Below are 23,611 nucleotides of genomic sequence, written 5' to 3'. Positions count from 1 at the left end.
GATAGTTTCAATGACCAAAAAAATCTGTAACTTACACTTTCCCAACTTGTAAAACTTTAAGGATAGCTTAGGTTCTCTATTACATTGCAAACATACATATAGCTTTTTTACTTCATTTGAACTGAACCAAGTTCTAATTTTCTTGAAATTATGAACTATAGCGCTTAAAAAGTGAACCTGGGGCCTCCCTGGTGGCGCAGTGGTTGAGAGTCCGCCTGCCGATGCAGGGGATACGGGTTCGTGCCCCGGTCCGGGAGGATCCCATATGCCGCGGAGCGGCTGGGCCCGTGAGCCATGGCCGCTGAGCCTGCGCGTCCGGAGCCTGTGCTCCGCAACGGGAGAGGCCACAACAGTGAGAGGCCCGCATACCGCAAAAAAAAAAAAAAAAAAAAAAAGTGAACCTGAACAATTTGAAGAACTCAACTTATCTGTCTCAAAGGTAATTAAAAAAAAAAGTCTGTTTTAAAATCAACTGAATAGAAAGATACAAAAAATTTATAAATAACAAACTACACTCACCAAAAATTTTTTTTATGTTTAGATTATCAGGAACTATCTCCTAGGTTTTCAAATTTCTCTCTAAATTTTGGAATCACATTTTAACTTTTAAGAAAGGAAGAAAGCAGTTTGCATAATAGAGTTTTAAACTTCCCAATATTGAATATTCTATAAGTTTCAAAATGTTCAGTTGCCCACCAACTAAGTCTCTTTATAAACAATGACACAGCATATAAGACTATCTTCTAAAGCACTAATTCACAAATGCCAATAGGAAGCTATTGCCCTTTATTGGTCTGAAACAAAAATGGGAAAAAATGTGATATTTCATAAAGCCAAATTTAAAAGGACTGTCATTTATTCTGATTTATTTGGTATAAAAATGTATTTTTAAAATAGAAATATTAGATGTCTTCATATGCAGTTGCAGTCCTTAACACAGCAAAATAAGAAGCTGCTAACTGTATTGGTCCCCAAAATTTTCTTAGAAATGTTATCAGCCTCTGAAAAACAGAAACTTGAAACTTCAGTTCTAAAAGAACTTTACTGATATACCAGAAATAGTCTGGCTTTAAAAAATAACAGAAAAATCATCTTCAAACATGAAGTCAGACATTTTGTTCACCTTGGCTCCCTAGGGTGTAGCACAATGCCTGGCACATAGTAGGCACTCAATAAGTATTTGCTGAATTAATGAATATTAGGCTAAGTCATTGAAATAAATGGTAACTGCCAGATATTTTTTCATTAAAATCAAAATGGAATTTTTGTCATACTGAGTGAAGTCAGATGAAAAAGACAAATATCATATATCACTTATATGTGGAATCTAAAAAAATGGTACAAATGAACGTACTTACAAAACAGAAACAGACTCACAGATGTAGAAAACAAACCTGTGGTTACCAGGGGGGAAAGGGGTGAGGGGTGGGGAGGGATGAATTGGGAGATTGGAATTGACATATACACACTACTATATATAAAATAGATGACTAATAAGGACCTACTGTATAGCACAGGGAACTAACTCTACCCAATACTCTGTAATGGCCTATATGGGAAAAGAGTCTAAAAGAGAGTAGATATATGTATATGTATAACTGATCCACTTTGCTGTACACCTGAACTAACACAACACTGTAAATCAACTATACTCCAATAAAAATTAAAGAAGAAAAAAAAAAGCTGGACTTCGGGGCACAAAATTTGATATACATTTCCCCATAACTTATCTGAAATAGAAAATAAAAATCTCATCCTGGGGAAAAAAAAAAGGAACTTCTATAGAGTGAGTCACAATGTTAAATTTAACAATATTAAAATAAATGGTAATTGCCAGATTTTTTATAAATTAAAAACAAAATGGAATTTTTATTGTGAGTCACAATGTTAAATTTAACAGTATGAAAATGTGTGATCTGCAAAAGACTCTCAGATAAATAAAAGGCATTAAGAAGTAATGTTAAGAGCTGATTCAGGGGGGAATAGATGAAACAAGATTGGTCAACATGAAACATGTTGAAGCTGGGTGATGGGAATGTGGCAGTTTATTATACTACCTTCTTTATTTTTATATATGTCTGAAATTTCCCATAATTAAAAAAAATGAGAAAAGCAGTAAAACAAATAAGCACTGCAACAAGACACTACAGTAATTAGAAGACGGTGAGATAATAAAAGTGAAACAGTATGGACAATTACTTAACTATCAGATGTGGTTTCTGTTCTGAAGAAGAACAGCTAAACATAAGATTTACATAAATGAAAAGAAATCAAATAGTAGGCCTATGTACAATTATATGTCATTATGTAATAAATGCTTTTTGGTACTGTAGGAGTTCAGAACAGAGCAATAATGTTCCCCATATACTTAGAAGATCTGGGTCTTGCAAAAACAGGAGAGAGAGTACATTACTAAGAATGAAGACAGGAAAACAAAGTTGAGTCATGACAGGGGCACAGACGGTTGTAACTGGCCTGAGCACAGAAAATACAAATGGGGGGATAGTGAAAACAGACTACCAAGAAGTGAGGAATAGATTATAGAAAGAGAAGCCATAGAAAGGGGTTCACCTATGGTTTAGGAGGAAATAATGGCCACTGAAGAGTTCTCATAAGGAACTGTCATGGCTGGTTTTCTTAGGCAAACTAGCTTAGCAGCATTATGTGGTGTGACATGGGGGGAAGATGGGGGTGAAATGTAATGGAGTCAAGAAGGTTGTAGCAATAATCCGAAATGTGAAGTGATTCAAGCGTGAATGAGGGCAGAAGCCACAGCAGGAATAGAGAGAAAGGGATGCTTCAAAGAAAAAGAGGAAGAATTTTTCGATTAACTAGATATAAAAAAGCAAAGCAATGAGTCAGTTATGTCAGGGTTTCAATTCTAGGTGATAAGGTGGGTGTTATTTCCATTAACAAAGAAAGACAGGCATTGTGGAGGTAGTAGAGGTTTAAGGGAAGATAACAGGTTTGATTTCAGAGAGGCTGAAATTTATGGAGACAATGATAACTACAAAATTATAATAACTATTCCTTACGTGTAACTTGCTAGGTGCCAGATACTATTCTAGATGCTTTATAGGTATTAATCCATTTCTTCCCCCAAATAACCTTAACGAGGTGAGTAATGTTATTATTATTTCTATTCTACAAAAGACGAAATTAGGATACAAAGAGGTTAGGTAACTTGTCTAAGGTCACAATGACATAAGTGATGGAAGCAGAATTTGAACCTGAGCTTAATTACTTTTCTAAGTTGCCTCTCCAGGTCATGACAGAGATGAAGAAACGTTTATGATAAACACAGTTACAAAAAAAGATGAATTTATCTATAAAGTTACCTAGCTCTGTAAAGAAAATCTCACAGTCTGACATTTTAAACAACCAACTACCTTATTTTTATGTTTTTGAAGAAAAATTTTTTTAAGCCTTAGTCAACTAAAACCAACACCAACAAAAAAACCACTTAAGAAATAAAAGAGAATTAGGATCCAAGAAAAACATATTATTACAGTTAAACATAAATGTTACAAAACAGCCTAACCACTAAATATTACAGTTTAAATGATGCTCTCTCCACTTCAGCATTACAAGTTAAATAATTAGGTATATTTTATCGAACTTTTTGTATACTCTTAGGAGATAAGCCTTATGTTTTGGAAATTCAATCAGAGGAACAATTTTTGAACAGAAGCTTCAAAATAAAATTCTTTTAGTGGAGAAATGTTGCTACTCTACAGCAGAGTAGACTTCTCCAATACAGAAGGCCTTGCCCTTCTCTCCCATTATCACACAAAATTAAAATACACTTATATATCATAACCACACAGTAAACTGCCCTGAAAACACAAATATAATTTTTATATAGCACAGTCCATAAAAACAGAAATTGTATTTTTTTTTTAAGTGTAAGACTGTTCTGAGAAAACTTGGCTTTCCTATACCCTAGCAATTTAAAATCAAATGTATACTTACGTTCTGACACTGTATAAAGGAGGTTCTGGGGTAAAGGAGGAGGTAGTCTTGCTCCCACTGGTGCAAGATTGGGCACTGCACTTGTCCCAGGCTGGTCACGGTTGTTTATCAAGCTTGACTGTGTTATAGGTGGTCCTACAGACAACCAAAAGTGAAAGGTAGAGCATTAATGTTTCCTAGCTAAAAAAATACTCACTACACCAAGTATTAATTTGGATATTCACACTTAAAATACCTACTTTGGCTTAGAACAGAATTAAGGAATTTGCTATGTGCAGGCTTAAGCACTGGGTACATAATTAATTTAAATGACATTTTAGTTCTGTAACAGACAAAACTAATCTAGGGTGGAAAAATGGCAGAACTAGTTGCATCTGGAGGAGGAGTAGAAAATGGCTACCAAGGGACCTGAACAAACTTTCTGGGGTGATAGAGTTCTACAGAACTCTCAAGTTAATGATAAACATGTTTAAGTGTACTGATGTTACAACGTACTGTGAAATGCATCAAAACTAAAATTGGAGAGATCATATGTGATAATACAAATATAGTAAAATGTTAATTGTAGAACCTAGATGATATTTGTTTCCTTGAAATTTTTCATAGCAAAATGTTGGGGGGAAATGACATTCTTAGATTTAACTTTTAAACAGATATGTTCCCAAAATGACGTTAAGATCGTTTATTGTGAGAATTCCTATACATCAAAGATGGCTTTTAATCAGGGAAATAAAATCTCACCTTGAGCTTCATAATTATACCATTCATGTGACAATATTAAATACTAACAAACACTGTTAAAATAACCATATTGCTATTGACCAAATCTATGCATTAAATGTCTCCAAATCGTTATCAACTTTAATGAAATGTGTTCTATAAAGAATATTACTGCAGGAAAGCTATGCGATGGGTACATGGAATCATCTTAAACTCTTTTTGCAACTTCTTGTGAGTTTGCAATAATTTTAAAAATTAAGATTTAAAAAAAACCCCAAAATTGAAAAAGTACAACTTAAATAAACTGAATGGCAACCATTTTTTAAAATAATTTGCCAACTCTTAAAACATTAAATGTCTTTGGGTAGATATTTTCTTATGTCTTTGTACACATGTAAACTGACTGCCCCAGAATTTTTTCAGTTACATTTTAAAAATTTAGTCTTATTTCTGTTTCTGCTAAACCAGCAACTATTAAGTTGGTTTTTTTTTTTTGCGGTATGCGGGCCTCTCACTGTTGTGGCCTCTCCCGCTGCGGAGCACAGGCTCCGGACGCACAGGCTCAGCGGCCATGGCTCACGGGCCCAGCTGCTCTGCGGCATGTGGGATCCTCCCGGACCGGGGCATGAACCCGTGTCCCCTGCATCGGCAGGCAGACTCTCAACCACTGCGCCACCAGGGAAGCCCCAGTTAAGTTTTTTTAAATGATCATTTTTAAACATTTCTTACTCTTAATTTTGGTGGATGTGGTAAGAGCATATTGATCATTTTTTTTGAAGTCCTTATCATTGAAGAGATTCATACTGAAGTACATACTGGTGAAATGCTATGACATCTGAAATTTACTTCAGCAAAAAAAAAAAAAAAAAAAGCAAAAAAATTGTGTGGGGGGAGGGGAGGAATAAATGAGACAGAAACAGCTGAATATTGATAACCACTGAAGTTGGATGATGGTACATGGTATATTATTATTCTACATCTGTGTATATTCAAAAATTTCCATAGAGGGGAAAAGGAATGGGACCAAGGCAGTCAAAAGACACAAACTTCCAATAATAAGATAAATAAGTACTAGAGATGTAATGTACAACATGATAAATATAATTAATGCTGCTGTATGTTATATATGAAAGTTGTTAATAGAGTAAATCCTAAAAGTTCTCCCCATAAGAAAAATAAGTTTTTTTTCTATTTCTTTAATTTTGTACCTATAAGAGATGATGGTCACTAAACTTATTGTGATAATCACTTCATGATGTATAGAAGTCAAATCATTATGCTGAATACCTTAAACTTATACAGTACTGTACATCAATTATATATCAATAAAACTGGGAGAAAAAAAAGAAAATTTCCGTCATAAAATGTATTAAAGATTATTTCAATATTCTTTTTTTTTTTTTTTTTTTTTGTGGTACGCGGGCCTCTCCCGCTGCAGAGCACAGGCTCCGGATGCGCAGGCCCAGCGGCCATGGCTCACAGGCCCAGCTGCTCCGCGGCATGTGGGATCTTCCCAGACCGGGGCACGAACCCGCGTCCCCTGCATCGGCAGGCGGACTCCCAACCACTGCGCCACAAGGGAAGCCCTATTTCAATATTCTGGCAGAGATTTTCTTTAAAGACGGAAATTTCACTGAACTACTGGCATATTCTCTTTTTTTTTTTTCTGACCTCTTCAAAACACTGGCTTTCTTAAGATGCTATCAGTTAGCAAGATTCTGACTCCAGGTCAATACAGATTAGGCCACTATTGATAAAATTTACACTTAGAGGTACTACAAATAATGCAATATAACACTGGATAGAAAAAAAAGAAAAACATCTTAATTATGGGAATATATTCCAAATTCTATTAATAATTTATTTTTCAAAAACTTAAAATCCAGTGTCAAGTTAGGTAAAAGGGGTGAATTCTTCTAAATATAATTCTCCACTAAAGAAATATTCAACATATACTTACTTGGTATGGGAAGCACAACAGAAGGTGGAGGCTGGCCATGTCCTTGAGGAACAGGAAGTCTCATACTGTGGCCAGGACCTGGGCCTGGGCCTGGGCCAGGACCTGGACCTGGGCCTGGGCCTGGGCCTGGCATCGGAGGCATTAACATTCCAGGAGGTGGTGGAGGAGGAAGCCCAGGAGGAGGCGGAGGGAAAGGAATCATGCTTGGCAGAGCAACTTCATCAACAACCAGGGGATCATTTCCATGATCAAACTGACAAAGGTCACCAAGTACACAAAATCCTCTTTCTATAAGAAGATAAATCTTATTATGATCTACCCAGCATTCAGAAAACAAACAAGTCCCTGAAAACACCCACCAATCTGATTTATGAAGTGTTTTTTCTCCAAGGAGTCTAAAGCCTTCTTAGTGTTACTGTTAACAATCGCATATCCCTGAGGTAGGGGCAGGTGTACTCTCTACTTTCTATACTGTGAGACTACACTTTGTTGAGATAGCAAATAACTGGATCAAAAACAGGCTACCAACCACTATTAGATTAACCCATTTGCTATTGAGTTTTCGTAATAAAAATTCACATATTTTAAATAACAATTTAACAAAGGTGGGGAGGGATAAGGAACTTAAATTAGATGATCTACTTTCAACTACCTACTTTCATGCTATTATTCTAAAGCAACCATTCTTGCTATATCTAGGAACTGAAACTTTAAATTATTCAACTGAGCATTATGTACCAGGTTATTCACTGCAGCATTGTTTGTAACAGCAAAATATTTGAAACACCTCAAAAGTGCCATCAAAAAGAAACAGGTTTAAACACATTTTTGTACATACAGAATACTAAGAAGTGTAAAAAATACTGAGGAAGCTCTTTATATATTAACACAGGATGACTCCAGAAAATATTGCTACGTGAAAAAAACATTATGCATAGTATGAATGAAGTATGAATAGTATGTAGTATACTAGCATTTATGTAAAAAAGAAAGTGGGGGAAATATATGTTTTTGTTTATGTACACATGCAAAGACTATGTTTGGAAAGACACAAGAAATTGACAGCATTAAACTGTCCTTGGGAAGGAGATCTTTGTGGCTGGAAGACCAGGGTGAGAGTGATTTAATGCTTGAATCATGTGATTCTATTCCCTACTTAAAATAAATAAAATGTAAAAATATATACATTCTATATTTAGAGAAAAAATGTTATGATGTCTGTCATTCGCTTCAATACAGGCCAGGGAGACGTGGTGGAAGTATACACAAAAACAAGATTGCCCATGAGTTGACGTGAGATCATGGATACACTAGGGTTAATTATATTATTTTTGTCAACTTCTGTAAATATTTAAATATTTCCATAATAAAAAATTAAAATAAATGCACACACACACACAGCCTGATCCATTCATTCAAATGGAAAGTTAGCAAGTTAAAATTGTAAGTAGGTTATACATACTTATTAACAAATTCCCAGGGACAAACACCACACCAAAAAATTAAAATTCGTAGTGTCTACCAAAGTTTGTGGTATACTTATAGTGTTTGAAGTAACAAGAACAACAAAAAACAAACTAAAGGGTAAAATTTAAACATTCTGTTAACAAGAGCCAAACTATTACACCCAACAAGTAAAGAAGCATACGCCAAAAGAGATTCTCCTCCTCATTCATCCCTTTTAATAAAATCCAGACTGTAATGAAAAGGTATGCACTACTAGCAACATTTGTTTACTAATACTTTTGGGTACAATATAGAAGAGAACTTTTACCATCATAATCTCTGCATCGCCTCTTTGGTGGAGGATTTCGACCAAAAGAATTGGAAGAGCTATGATTATTATAGTAATTAGACCAACTCTCCGTTGTGTTTTCAGAGTGGTGCGCAGGTGCGATCACAGTAACAGTGCTGGGAATAGACTGTGCCCCAGAGGAATACTGCTCAGAAGAGTTTGGAGGTGGTGCAGACACAGACACATAGGAACTCTCCAAGTCATTCCTCTCACTCTTAAACTTTGATCTTTCCCTATGTTCTGCTTCAGAGACAAAATAAAAACAAGAAACAAATAAGATCAGACGTCTATGTTCTTAAACTACGTTTATTTTCTCACAGAAAAAGGAAGATGAGAATACTGAAGTAAACTTACTGAGCTGTCCATATTTCAAAGTGCTCTCATTATTAATATATCCTAAAACCAGGAACATCAACAGTGTGACATATCTCGACCAGTAACTTCTATAAAATCATCTTTTATAACATCAACATCAACACAAAATGAAGAAAGACCTGCTTCTCTACTGATATTTATTAAGAATGCTATCCAAGAATTGACTTCCAGGGCTTTCCTGGTGGCGCAGTGGTTGAGAGTCCGCCTGCCGATGCAGGGGATGCGGGTTCATGCCCCGGTCCAGGAGGATCCCATGTGCCGCAGAGCGGCTGGGCTTGTGAGCCAGGGCCGCTGAGCCTGCGCGTCTGGAGCCTGTGCTCTGTAGCGGGAGAGGCCACAACAGTGAGAGGCCCGCGCACCGCAAAAAAAAAAAAAAGAAAAAAGAAATTTGCCTCACTACCAACTATGGTTGCCGGTCTTTAGACGGATAGGTTTCTTCCTGTGAAGGTGGTTTGCCATTCTGTTGTTAAATTAAAGGAGTCTGCCGGGCTTCCCTGGTGGCGCAGTGGTTGAGAGTCCGCCTGCCGATGCAGGGGACACGGGTTCGTGCCCCGCTGGTCCGGGAAGATCCCACATGTCGCAGAGCGGCTGGACCCGTGAGCCATGGCTGCTGAGCCTGTGCGTCCGGAGCCTGTGCTCCACAACGGGAGAGGCCCCCGTACCGCAAAAAAAAAAACAACAACAAAAAGAATTGACTTCCAAACTGCTATCCTGGGACATCAGTGGTTGGGATCCCAGTAATCTACTTAAATTTCTTTCTTTTTAATTTTAAATACTCTAAGCAACCTTAAAGCAAATCAATTATTTTCAGTTGGGCGTGGGGGTAGGGGAGCAGGCAACCCTCTTCCTCCAGTAACAGCTTTGTTGACTAAAGGACATTTGTTTCAATTATACAACATGACTTAAGTCTACTCACATACTATGATACACTTATGGATAGCTTCTTTTCAGTCAAACTCCTTTGACTCCAACCTGAGAATAGAGCCTTGTCTTTGTAACAAAAATCAAGTTTTTTGAGACAATTCCAGATTTTACATTGTTCAAACATATTAAAGGTACATTTACTTTTAAGGGACACTCTGGCACCCTTGTGATATAGGAAGATAAGCAACTACGGAGTTTTTTGGGGACTCACCAACATTCCTATTGGGATCCCGGTCTTTGCTGCGCCCCCGGCTTCGACTCCGACTTCGACTCAGGCCTCGGCTCTTACTCCGGCTCTTACTCCTGCCTCTTCTCCAGTCATACTTCTCACGGTACAATTCAGTCCGCTCATAGTACCGGTCATAGTCTCTCCACTTGCCATCGTCTCTTTTTTTCTCACGTGTCCTATAATACACAGATATGAAAGCCATATGTGTGCTATAGAAACCAAGTCTGAAAACAAATCAGTAGTATGAAATATCCTCCTTGATTCACCAAAATTCATAGCTTCTATACTTTTCCAGAAAGCCATAAAACCACCACATAATTCCTCTAATCCATTATATAAAAAGAAAAACACATTCCCTTCAAGTACACTGGGTGGGGAGAAATGAAAAAAAGAGGTGAATCCAAAGTATGGGGAGGGGTAAGAGAAAAAACATATTTAAAACTGGAAAAGACAAAAGGCTCAAAACAAAGTTTTCCTAAACAAAGACTAATTTTTTGATGGTAGACTGATGAGTCAACATATAAACTGCACTACTTGTAACAGAAAATGCTACAGATGATTTTAATACTGAGCACCCCAACAAAATGGAACATTTCATTAATATTCTCTAAGGAGATTGCTCCCAACCCTGAGCTCTTGGGGAAAGCACATAATGAAGACTGTTTATAAAAGGAGCAGAAAGTATGACAAAGACAAAAAACAGAGGGAATGGAAGGAAAAACATTTTCCTTCTTTAATCAGCGTAGAGAGAGGAGTAGAGCAAGTGTTAAAAATCCCTTTAATGCTCTTCTAAGGTAACGGAAAAGTGAGTTATCAGTGTCTTCCTAATTAAAAAGAAACACAAACCTTCGTTCACTAGATTCTGAACGAGTCTTCTGGGGACTAGGGTATTTCTTTTTTCTGCCATCTCGTTCTTCCTCCGCTGGCTCCTGAAATACCTACATGAAAATATTCATTAGAAACAAGAAGAGTCCTTCTATAAATTATAAAACACATCCACCTGATAATCTTTCCGGTCCGGCACACGAGAGGGCACAAATATACTGAAATACTGAAGTCAAATCACATCCCCAAAAGCTGGTCAACAGGAAGAAGTAAAAAAGATGCTGAAATTACTTAAATAGCAATATGTTAATTTTTAAATGCTAACTTAAGGTAGAGAATAGGAGGAAAACAGCAGCTCACTCTTTAAACTGAAACAGTAAAAATAGCAAAGCTCTATTTCTAAGTATCATACAGTAAAATGGTATGTGTTTTCCTAATTACAAAATATATTCACACATTAATTCATTTGAGAACTTCAGATTTATTTCACACAAAAGGTTTTGGGAACAAATGGTTAAGTTAACCACTGCTATAAAACTAAGTATTTCATGTGAATTATGGAAAAATGGTATTGGAATTACTGGAAATGTTAAGGCTTCTTTTAAAACTTAACAGTCAAGATTGACCAGAAATAGAGAACTAGTGATTCTATTATAGTTTTTAAACAGAAGTTAATCTCAAAACAAATATATGGCCTTTACCAGAGAGAAATGAAATAAAGACATTTGGAAGAGGTAAACAAATGCCCATCTAATGGAGAAGCTCACTTAAAAATACACAAATAAGCAAGTGAATGAATGGAACAGAAGATAAGAATTTAGTAAAACTCAGGCAACATAAAATGGCAGCCACAATATGGCAACCATATGGTGCTGACAAAAACACTCTACAATTATTAGACTATATTTAAAAATCATTCTTTCTACCAATTTACAGGAAATACAGAGGATGCAATCAGCAAAATCCAGAGTCAAAACTCCGTAAGACAAATGACTGAGTTTCTTCGACAAAACAAAATTTAAGGAAAAAAAGAGGGTGAAGAAAGGAAGAAGAGAGGTAGATATATAGGTAAGTATGAAGGGGGGAATTTAAAGATATAAAGAGACTTAAAAGACATCAACTTGGAGAACTTTTTCCTTCTTTTTGCTGTTCTGTATTTTCTAATGTTTTTTTGATGGACACGTATTAATTCACTCTGAATTTTTCTAATTTTAGGAAACTAGTTTTCGTTATTTTTTGTTTTTTTTTTTAATTTTTTGGCTGCGTTGGGTCTTCGTTGCTGCACGCAGGCTTTCTCTAGTTATGGCGAGCGGGAGCTACTCTTCGTTGTGGTGCGCAGGCTTCTCATTGCGGTGGCTTCTCTTGTTGCAGAGCACAGGCTCTAGGCACGCGGGCTTCAGTAGTTGTGGCGCACGGGCTTAGTTGCTCGGCAGCATGTGGGATCTTCCCAGACCAGGGATCGAACCCGTGTCCCCTGATTGGCAGGCGGATTCTTAACCACTGCGCCACAAGGGAAGTCCCGGAAACTAATTTTCTAAACTACTTTCTAATAGGAAAAACTATTCTTAAATAGTTAAAGGAGCCGAGAAATAAAAACAAAACGAAACAAAAACCTGTGCATGAATGTTCACAGCAGCATTATTTATTTATTATTTATGATAGGCAAAAAGTATTAACCATTTGCCTATTAATCCAAATATCCATCAACTGATGACTGGATAAAGAAAATGTGATATATTCATAAAATGGGGTACTATTCATCCATAAAAAAAAAGAGAAGTACTGATACGTGCTACAACCTGGAGGAATCTTGAAAGCATTATGCTAAGTGGAAGAAGCCAGTTACAAAAGACTACATACTGTATAATTCCATTTTTATGAAATGTCCAGAATAAGCAAATCCATAGAGACTGAAAATAGATTAGTGGTTGCCTGGGGTGGGGGCTAGGAAGGGAAGCACTTGGAAGGTGATGACAATGAGTATGGGGTTTCTTTTTTGGAGGATGAAAATGTTTTAAAATGGATTGTGGAGACGGCTGCACAACTCTGAATACAATAAAAATCATCACATTTGTACATTTTAAATAGGTGACTTGTAAAGTTGGTGAATTACACCTCAATAAGCTGTTTAAAAAAAGTCAAAGGGCATGCACAATATGGATGAATCTCATAAAATAATGAGCTAACAAGGAAGCTAGACAAAGGACTGTATGACTTCTACATCCAGGAAGTGTCAAGTTTAGGTTACGGAAGCTAAACTAATCGTTCTAATGGGTGATGGAAAACATAAAAAGATATCAAGAAATCCAAAGCAATATGGGTGAAGTCTTATTTAGCATCCTGCAGTACACTACCAAACATGATTTTAAATCTCAAGCATGGTATTTAAGTGGAGAATAAAGGAGTGCTCCCTTGTATAAAATGCTTGATTTGTACAGATGAAAAAAGAAGTCTATGTGATTCCTGTAACATAAAATGAAAAAAATAGGAGTACATGGTATTAGAAATAAGAGTAGTAGTAACCCTGGGGAGAGGGAAGTGAGAGAGAATGAGAAAGAGGGAATTAAAAAAAAAAAAAAGGCAGTTCAACAAAGTTGATTTAGATCTTGATTCAAACAAATGGGGAAAAAATGGACATTTATGAACAAACAGAAATTTAAACACTAAGTATCTGATGATATTAAGGAGTTACTGTTATTTTTATACATGATAAGAATACTGGGGCTTCCCTGGTGGAGCAGTGGTTAAGAATCCGCCTGCCAATATAGGGGAGATGGGTTCGAGCCCTGGTCCAGGAAGATCCCACATGCCGCAGAGCAACTAAGGGCTCGTGCACCACAACTACTGAGCCTGCACTCTAGAGCCCAAGAGCCACAACTACTGAGCCTGCATGCCACAACTACTGAGCCTGCGTGCCACAACTACTGCAGCTTGCATGCCTAGAGCCCATGCTCCGCAACAAGAGAAGCCACCGCAATGAGAAGCCCGTGCACTATGAAGAGTAGCCCCCACTCGACCCAACTAGAGAAAGCCCACACGCAGCAACAAAGACCCAACCCAGCCAAAAATAAATAAAATAAAAATAATAAATTAAAAAAAAAAGAGAATACTTGGGGGCTTTAAAAATATAACCTTTTAGAGATGCCTGCTAAGTATTTACAGATGAAATAATATGATGTCAGGAATTTGTTTAAAAATAATTTAAAAGGATGGAAAGTGGTTGAAGGTACAGAAAAAGACTGCCCATGGCTCTATAATTATTGAAGATGAAATGAGGGCTTCATGGGGACTCATTATATTTTGCCTTCTTTCAAGCATTTTCATAATGAAAACTTTTTATATAAGTTAAACAAAAATAATCTGTATTCTTTTCTATTTTAAATAAAATTTCTAAAACTTCCTGTAGTAAGGATATGTTTTTCCACAATTACTTAAAACTTTTACTCTGAAATGAGTTACACGGCACTAAACTGTCATATTTTTCTTGAACTAATATGAAGTATATGTAAAGACTTCATACTCCAAAACCTCTTACCCACTTTGAGCCTAGTATTCTAAGAATATGAAAAGTAAATTTCTTTATAGAATCAGATTATGACCAAACATGCTAATTTTAAAAGTTTTTCTTCTATGTTGTCCACCTGACTTAAATTCTTCTACCTCACATCTTCTTTTAGAAGTTTGATCATTACACACATATTTAAGACGTTTTAATTATTTATTATCTTCGTCTATCAGGGCTATACAAGTCTGAAAGCCTCCATTCCACTGGACCATTTTAGATATAAAAGTATATAGGGGCCTCCCTGGTGGCGCAGTGGTTGAGAGTCCGCCTGCCGATGCAGGGGATACGGGTTCGTGCCCCGGTCTGGGAGGATCCCATATGCCGCGGAGCGGCTGGGCCCGTGAGCCATGGTCGCTGGGCCTGCGCATCCGGAGCCTGTGCTCCGCAACGGGAGAGGCCACAACAGTGAGAGGCCCGCATACCGCAAAAAGAAAAAAAAAAAAAAAAAAAAAAAAAGTATATAGGTATGTGGTTGAGGCAGGATTGGCCCTGGATTGATGAGCTGCTGGGGTGATGAATACTGGGAATTCATTAAACTATTCTGTCTCCCTTTGATGTGTACTGAAAAGTCTCTAAAACAGGGTTGTTTTTTGTTTAATTAAGTGAAATAAAGGTACTTTCAGAAAAAACAAACAGGGGAAAAACTGTGCCAGAGGCTCTCATATTTCCAGTCATAAATCCATGCAGTGGGTCTAAGAAAAACTGTCTTCTAACGTTTCAGATGATTGTGATATAGTGTGAATAAGGAATTATAATATCAAAGATCCACTATTTTCATGATTATTCTTTTGCACGTTCATGAACTCAGAGGGACAGGGTAAAGGGTTTGATGACAGCTAATTAATTATAACCACAACAAATTCAGAAATAATTTTCCAAATGCAGATAGAACACACTGTGCTTCATAAATCATGGCACATATATACCAAGTGTTTTTCCAGCCCCAGGATGAGTTGTGCCAATGATCCAAATTCTCTCACCTGGTTCCCTGTGTGACCAATAGTTTTATTGTAAAACTGATGGTACCGTGTAGCTGGGGACCAAGGAAGAAAGTTAAAACAGCTAGTCCTCAGATTTGCTCCCGTGCTCAGAGCAACTGCACCAACTGAGCACAGACCAGAAAAAGAGATAATTAGCCAAAGGCAGTGCTACCTCAAATCCCCTTCCCTCAATGTTATCTGCCAATTACTATAAACTATTATATTGACACACTATTCTACAAACTATTATTTGTTAGTAATGACAATTAAGTTATGTATGAAAGCTTAGAAAATGGGGAAAATGCCAGACAGCATCATTTGGGGTAGTTATACATATACAGAAGCTGAAATCCATTTTTCATAATTTTCAAAATTAGAATTTACTACAAAGATACAAAATGAAATAGTGCAACAATTTGGTTTTTAAACTGTTCTTTCAAAACTCAAAATAATGCAATTTTCCTCATATTCAAATGAGCTGTCTTTCAAACAGACACTTCCAATCCACCGACCTTTAATGACTGTATAAAAGGACATACGCTGCAAAAATTTTAACTTATTATAAAAAGATTTAACGTATACCTTTTTTTAAGTTCCCTGACCAGGGATTGAACCCGCACCCTCAGCAGTGAAAGCGCAGAGTCCTAACCACTGGGGAGCCAGGAATTCCCTAACCTATACCTTAAACCAAAAATTACACACTATCAAGTATGGAAGTAAAGTTTCTTCCTATTTCCATTACTTGAAGAAACATACTGTGAGCCCCCCCCTTTTTAATTGATGTATAGTTGATTTATAATGTTGTGTTAATTACTGCTGTATAGCAAAGTGACTCAGTTATACATACATATATATATATACATACATTCTTTTTTTTAATATTCTTTTCCATTATGGTTTATAATAGGATACTGAGTATAATTCCCTGTGCTGTACGGTAGGGCCTTGTTGTTTATCCATTCTATATATAAAAGCTTACACCTGCTAACCCCAACCTCCCAATCCACCACCCCCAGCTCCCTCCCTCTTTGCAACCACCAGTCTGTTCTCATATCCATGATGCTGTTGCTGTTTCATAGATAGGTTCATTTGTGCCATATTTTAGATTCCACATATAAGTGATATCATATGGTATTTGTCTCTCTTTCTGACTAACTTCACTTAGTATGATAATCTCTAGCTGCATGCCCCTTCTATTTTAAAAAGACTCTGTGAGACAACTAGAGAGCATGAGCCAAAAACAAAAAAGTGGCAGTAATCTCAAGTGATCTTAATTAAGTATAGCTACATTTTGTTTTAATGTTGGATCAGTTCAATCAAGCTAGCATTTAAAACTGTATCAAAGAGACTTCCCTGGTGGTCCAGTGGATAAGCCTCTGCGCTTCCACTGCAGGGGGCATGGGTCTGATCCCTGGTCAGGGAAACTAAGATCCCGCATGTTGCATGGTGTAGCCATAAGGGGAAAAAAAAAAAAAAAAGAGGATAAAAATGTATCAGAAATGACAACTAAATGCAACATGTGATCTTCAGAATGAATCCTGTACTGGAGAGAAAAAAAAAAACATGCTATAAAAAAGGGACACTGTTGGGTCGATTGACAAAACTGGAAAACAGACAGTAGATTAAAGTGTTTTATCGATGTTAGGGGACTTCCCTAGTGGTCCAGTAGCTAAGACTCCATGCTCCCAATGCAGGAGGCCTGGGTTCAATTCCTGGTCAGGGAACTAGATCCTGGATGCCACAACTAAGAGTTTGCATGCCACAACCAAAAGATCCCGCAAGCCACAATAAAGATCCTGCATGCCGCAACTAAGACCCAGTGCGGCCAAGTAAATAAATAAATAAATAAATAATTTAAAGTGTTTTATTGATGTTAAAGTTACTGAAACTGATAACGGTACTAAAGCTATCTAAGAGAATATCCTTATTCTTATGAAATACAGAGAGTATTTGGGGATCAAGGGTCATGATGTATCTGACTTACCCCCAAATGATTCAGAAAAAAATAGTTCTGGGTGAGGATATATAAAGAGAGCAAACAGGGCAAATCTTCAATAGTTGAATCCAGGTAGATGACAAACAGGTGTTTTGGGTACTATTCTTATAATTTTTCTGTAAGTTTAAAATTATTCCCAAATAAAAAGTTTATTAAATAATTATAATAAAAACAAAAGTTGGGAAATACTTCTATATAATAACCAACATTTATGTGCCAGGCACTGGACTACGGTGCGGGGTGGGGGGTGGTGTATAAATCTCATTTAATCCTCAATGAGATAAGTACTACTATGATCATCATTTTGCTGATGTGAAAATGAAACAAAGAATAACTTATTTTAAAGCCACTATTTTAATTCACACAGCCTAATTTTAGAGCCCATATTCTCATCATGTAATACTAAATACTATGATATCTATATATAAAAAGAATTACAAATGAACTCTGTAAAATTTCCTCCTTGGTTCAAACAATTAGACTACCACCTAAATCATGTTTTTATACTTCAACACTGTAAAAACATTTATTTTCCTTTTCTTTCCTATGTTGAAAGTGATGTTTATAATTCCATTAGCTAAAAAAAACTATATGGTTAAAAAAGAAGAAATGGTTTCTCTTCACATGAAAATGATGTAATGATTTCTCTTGAGGTTTCATTAATACTTTACTTTCAGTCAAGCCTATTTTTTAAAAAAAATTTTATTATTTTTTTTGGCTGCGTTGGGTCTTTGTTGCTGTGCAGGCTTTCTCTACTTGCATTGAGCGGGGGCTACTCTTTGTTGCGGTGCTTCTCATTGAGGTAGTCAAGCCTATTTTTAACCAAGTTTTCTTTTTCTAAAAGTCACTGGAAAAGATTTCCCTGAACTCCTCAATATTACTAAAATATTTCTTGTAACACTAAACAAGCTATCTGAAATTCTTCCAATTCCTCAAGTCCAAGGAACTAAGAAGCCCTGATAAAGAATCTGCACCATGTCCAAAACCCAGAAACTTCCATCAAGAGAGTTCTAAAGAGGCCAACTACCAGCTAAGAATGATATTGGTAATAAGATCTAAGAAGTGCCCACAAGCAAAAGAAAACTCTGCATTACCTCTTCTTTAACTTCTTCTTTTTCTTGGACTGGTGGTTTTGGCTCAGGCTTAACTGGTTCCAAAGGTGGAAGGTAGTTCTTAGTATAGAGACTTTCAAATAGTTTATCCACAAAACCTGAAGTCTCTAGGAGAAGAAATAATATGTAAGTGTTACACAAACAAACACCAAAAGTTTGACAACACTACTGGCAAAGCTGAGGAAAGTGGGACATCTCATACACTGCTGGTGGAACTAAAAATGAGCCTAACCCTTATGGGGGAGAACCCCTCTTCTGGGTTTTAAAACCCTTTGAACATACTTGCACATGTACAGAATGATTTATATGCAAGATTGCTTGTTTGAGTATGTAAAAGATTGGATACAACCCAAATGTCCATGAATAAGAGACTATTTAATAAATTATATGACAACTGAACAGAACACAGAGTGGCTAGAAAAAGAATGCGTACTGATAATATCAACTCTCAAAGATATAAGATTACATATTTTATCTATATCTATTTGCATTAAAAAAAACCCTGAAAGCACATAAAAATGACAAAGTTGTGCACTGGAGGTGGGAAGGGCGCAGATGAGGTGAGAGACTTTTCATGGCATCCCATTACATTGTTAGACTAAATGTACTGCCTACTCAAAAATTTAATTAAAAGTATTTTTAACTCAGTTGAAAAATAAACTTTGATATGAGAAGTGATATGAAAATATCATTTTGTGTTTTACTTAAGGGATGCTCTATTTTGTAACTCTTCAGACTAATTGAATGGGGAGAAACAGATGAATTTATTACAAATTAAATGTCAAAATATTTATATTATGTTATTCAAACCAAAGTTAAATCACTTTCATTGGTCCTACCCCTCAGGAACAGCTAAAGAGCATATCAGAAGTACCACACAGACTCTGCTTACACTGCAACTATTACACATTTTACATAAATAGCTATTTCTAAAATGTCAAATTAATTTTTCTTCAGAAAAGCATCTTTTCATAAACTTTTTTATGCTATTAATTTGTACAGTAAGCATTTTCCATGATTATAAAATTGTGAGCTCTTGTTACACATAACTTTAAAACAAATTAATCAGACCATTCAAAAGCCTTCATAGGGCTTCCCTGGTGGCGCAGTGGTTGAGAGTCCGCCTGCCGATGCAGGGCAGGCGGGTTCGTGCCCCGGTCTGGGAGGATCCCACATGCCGCGGAGCGGCTGGGCCGTGAGCCATGGCCGCTGAGCCCGCGCGTCCGGAGCCTGTGCTCCGCAACGGGAGAGGCCACAACAGTGAGAGGCCCGCGTACCGCAAAAAAAAAAAAAAAAAAAAAAAGCCTTCATGATCAGACCTCCTTCATATGCTTCTGTATTTCTAAAGCATTTTTTAAAACATGTACTACTTTTGTAATTTAAAAGACATATATCATGACTATCTTTAATTAAAACTAAGTAATATAAATTAATACATTTAGAAAAGGAAATACTCATCGGTACTGGAAGAATCCTGTATTAGATTTATTTTGTATAAAAAGCCTTAAAAATGCCCCCAAAAATATGTAATCCTGTGTTTTAGACTGAGAAGCCATATTTACTATCTTTTCTTTCTCAGTAAATATTTGAGTTAAAGGGTATCGTCTCATTACCAACAGCTGGATCAACTAGTAAGTATGAATTACCCACATTCCTGTTTGTTCATTCAACAATATTTACTGAGTATCTTCTACATGCCAAGCCTGTAGGTTCTGAGTCACCAATCTCAACAAATGGAAAGACAAAGGGGAGGTGGGGAAAGAGATACACACAGATAAACAGGCAAATAAACATATAACGTGACAGGGAGTAACAAGTGCCATGAAAAAATAAATAAATAAAGCAAGGCTGGGAAGAGGAGAGAGTGATTAGGGGTATGGGGTATACTATATTGTATACAGGATGCTCAGGGGAAACCACTCGAGAAGATGACATTTGAGAAGAGACCAGAAACCATAAGAAACCATGTTTCAAGCAAGGGTAAACAGTGTTCAAAAGCCCTGAGATGGGAACATGTCTGCCATGCTGAAAAAACAGCAAGGTGGTCAATGGGACTAGAATAGAAAAAGTGACGGGGAATGGTAGGAGATGAGTCAGAGAAGCAGCAGGGAGGCCCCTAGTAAGCTCCGCAGACTATGGCCAAGACTTTGATAAGATGATGAAGTTAAAGACACAAGAAGAGGAGGATCATGCCCATTTCTTCTTGGATATCAAGAAGCCCAGCCAAGAAGAAGAAAAACAGATACCTTCATTGTCCTAATAAACAGTAAGAATAAGCAACTTCATTATCCTTAAATTGCTACCCCTCAACCATCAACCAGGCTCTACCACAAGCTGCAAGGGATTCATTCACCTAAAAAGCATTTGAGTTACCACTGCCTCAATATAGGAGAGAAGCAGAGAAGGAAAAGGAAAAAAAGTTTTGCCAAAATACACAATAAATAATTAAGCATGAATAGGTATATTCAAGTATTTAAAGGACCCTGACCAATTTCCTTCCTTTCAAGCTTTATCTTCAAGATTTTATCAGGAAGCTTTAAATTTAAAATCTTTACTTAAATACTTGGTTGAAGGCCTATAATAATTACCTTTTTGTAAAAATACGTCAAGTTGATCGGCACAAAAGGCTTTCAATTCTTTCTCAGGTTTGTCCTTCTTGACCAGTGCTACAACATAGTTGGCTAAGGCTGATGGGTCAGCATCACATCTAGTTAAACAAAGAGAAAACAAAAATTTTTAAACATTTTTTTTCAAACACTGATGTCATTAATGAAGTCACCCCTATTTTAGAAAGCTTTAAGTCAAAAACTTTTAAAAAGTGACTGCAAACAAAGGCGACTATTTTAACAAAGAGCATATATATAGTACAAGTAAGTTTTTTTTTTCTGCTTATTCTTATGAAATAATTTGTCTCCTATTTTCAATGTTCTAATCATACTCAGAATTTTGGACCAAATCTACATTTATTTGCTCTCGGTGGTAATAGGGAAAGAGTGGCAATGGACCCTTAAGTTGCAGCTTGACTCCCAGCCTGTAGAAGCACTATCAGTATCCTCAGGAACTACTTGTTCCACATGATCAATGAGGAAGAAGCAGGGAAAGTGTGACGCGACAGCTTTCCCCATTCCCTATAACCCCAAGCACCAACATCTAAAAATGGCAATCAATTTCCACTACTAATCTTCTCAGTGAGTATCTCAAGGATCTTTTTAAGATAAAAAGTGAGAACACAAGAAGGATGTCACCTTAAATTTTATTGGCAAACGCTTCAGCAGCTACAAGCAAGAAAGAAAAGATCTGGGAGAACAGAAAGGACAAGAGAAATGGTGAAAGGGCAGCAGAGATAACCTTTGTCTACGTCACTTTTTTTTTTTTTCTAGTCAGTAGTAGTAACCTGACTTTGACATTCAAAATTACCTCCTATGCCAGGGTGCCACATGATCCTTGAGTAGCAATCTGCCAGACTTAACATTTTATATGTATTACATAAAATAGAAAGTTTCCATGTTATAAAAAATATTTATACACACACTTATATATTTATATTCTATTTTCCCCATAAATGTACATTTAAGTAACATATCCTTTGTGGCTTCACAGCGTTGTCGTGAAGGTAAAATGAAAAAATTCAGAATGACAGTAAATAAAATCATTATGCAAGCAAAGTGATCATATCCCTATAATACACTATTCAAATCTAACTAATGTTATTCTATAATCCTTGGGCCTCTACCATCAATCAGAAAGTTAAAGTTTCAGTTCAAGGTATCAATCACATTTCCAATAACTTTATGAGATTAGTAAATAAAAAACAAGCACCAGCACCCTTACTTCCTTTCTAGTGTAATGTATACTTTTAAAATTAATAATTCCAATAAAATAGCAGACTTTTTGCACTGTCAATATTAACACTGTTTCAGGCAAGGCTGGTTCTTTAAATATCCATGCTCATTTATGCACCAAATTCTAAGAAAGCAAATTGCAATTTTGTCAATTTTACAAAACTCAAAACTATAAAAAAAAATGATGGGCAAAGGTCAAAGTGCACTAGGAGTATAAGTATACAGATGATGAGCTACATATTAATTAAAAGAAAGCTGGAATTTTTAAGTAAAAACTATTACATTTTGGAGAATTACGAACAGATTACCTTAGTAAATCCAATTGCTAAATTCTAAAATGGATATATAGCATTTCCACCTTCAAAAAATGTTACCCATGCCATGCCCACCTTGGCACTTCCATGAACACCTTAAAATTAGAGATGTGTAGATAGACTTCATTTCACTCCTGAGAACAGTAAGACGTTTGATCAGTATAGTTCTAATCAACATTCAAATGGAGGAGAGGAAAAAGAAATTACATCTCTACCCTTACTTAGAAAGTTCAGAACCTGGATAAGGAAGATATTCTAAACACAGAGAGAAAGGATTTTTTAAAATAAGTAAGAATGGAGGAAAAGAAGCAATGTTATTTTCCCCGATGTTATAGGGACCTTCAAGGAGTCTCACGACCTAACAGGTATAACACTGGGTAAGGATATGAAGCATCTAGTGAGAAAGAGGCAAAACTCAGATTACTGGATGAGGTGAGTTAAACAAACCCAGATATCTTATACGTATATTTAGTATTCAGACTCTGAAAAACAAATGCAGAGTTAGGTTGCTTCTGATGAAATACTTCTTGATGTGATAGTGTTAAAACTCAAGATGGGGGACTTCCCTGGTGGCGCAGTCATTAAGAGTCCGCCTGCCAATGAAGGGGACACGGGTTTGAGCCCTGGTCTGGGAGGATCCCACATGCCGCGGAGCAAATGAGCCCGTGCACCACAGCTACTGAGCCTGCGCTCTAGAGCCCGCATGCCCTAGAGCCCGTGCTCTGCACCAAGAGAAGCCACCACAATGGGAAGCCCGTGCACCACAACTAGAGAAGGACTGCGCGTAGCCAAAAAAAAAAAAAAAAAAACCTCAAGATGAATACTTACAAGAAGGTAAAAGAGTAGAAAAAGGCTAGACACCAAGAAAAAAGAGTGATCACAGATTCTAAATATTTGTTTAATGTGAGTGAACAACTGACTGTTAATAACTGATAGTTAGAATTCTGCACCAAATACAAAAGCATGTTTACAGACAAAGGAATGGGACGATTTAAATTTAAC

General features: G+C 36.6%; 1 protein-coding gene across 4 annotated transcripts in view; it reads right to left on the bottom strand.

Moving 5' to 3' along the window:
- The window catches only part of LOC308616247 (RNA-binding protein 27), a 70,543-nt gene that overhangs the window by 38,059 nt on the left and 8,873 nt on the right, over positions 1 to 23,611 (bottom strand). For 2 of the 4 annotated variants that reach the window (XM_081232482.1, XM_081232484.1), the window contains exons 2-8: positions 21,042 to 21,160; positions 18,436 to 18,560; positions 10,822 to 10,913; positions 9,958 to 10,151; positions 8,427 to 8,690; positions 6,653 to 6,940; positions 3,973 to 4,107 (exon numbers count right to left, since the gene is read on the bottom strand). In XM_081232482.1, the coding sequence (XP_081088608.1) occupies positions 3,973 to 4,107; positions 6,653 to 6,940; positions 8,427 to 8,690; positions 9,958 to 10,151; positions 10,822 to 10,913; positions 18,436 to 18,560; positions 21,042 to 21,160 (1,217 nt within the window). The remainder of the gene's footprint in view (positions 1 to 3,972; positions 4,108 to 6,652; positions 6,941 to 8,426; positions 8,691 to 9,957; positions 10,152 to 10,821; positions 10,914 to 18,435; positions 18,561 to 21,041; positions 21,161 to 23,611) is intronic. The other 2 variants (XM_081232483.1, XM_081232485.1) reach the window with 1 other exon arrangement.

Source organism: Mesoplodon bidens, assembly GCF_964165515.1.
Source record: "Mesoplodon bidens genome assembly, chromosome: 4".
NCBI classification, from domain to species: Eukaryota; Metazoa; Chordata; class Mammalia; order Artiodactyla; family Ziphiidae; genus Mesoplodon; species Mesoplodon bidens.
This window is presented reverse-complemented; position numbering and strand designations above follow the sequence as displayed.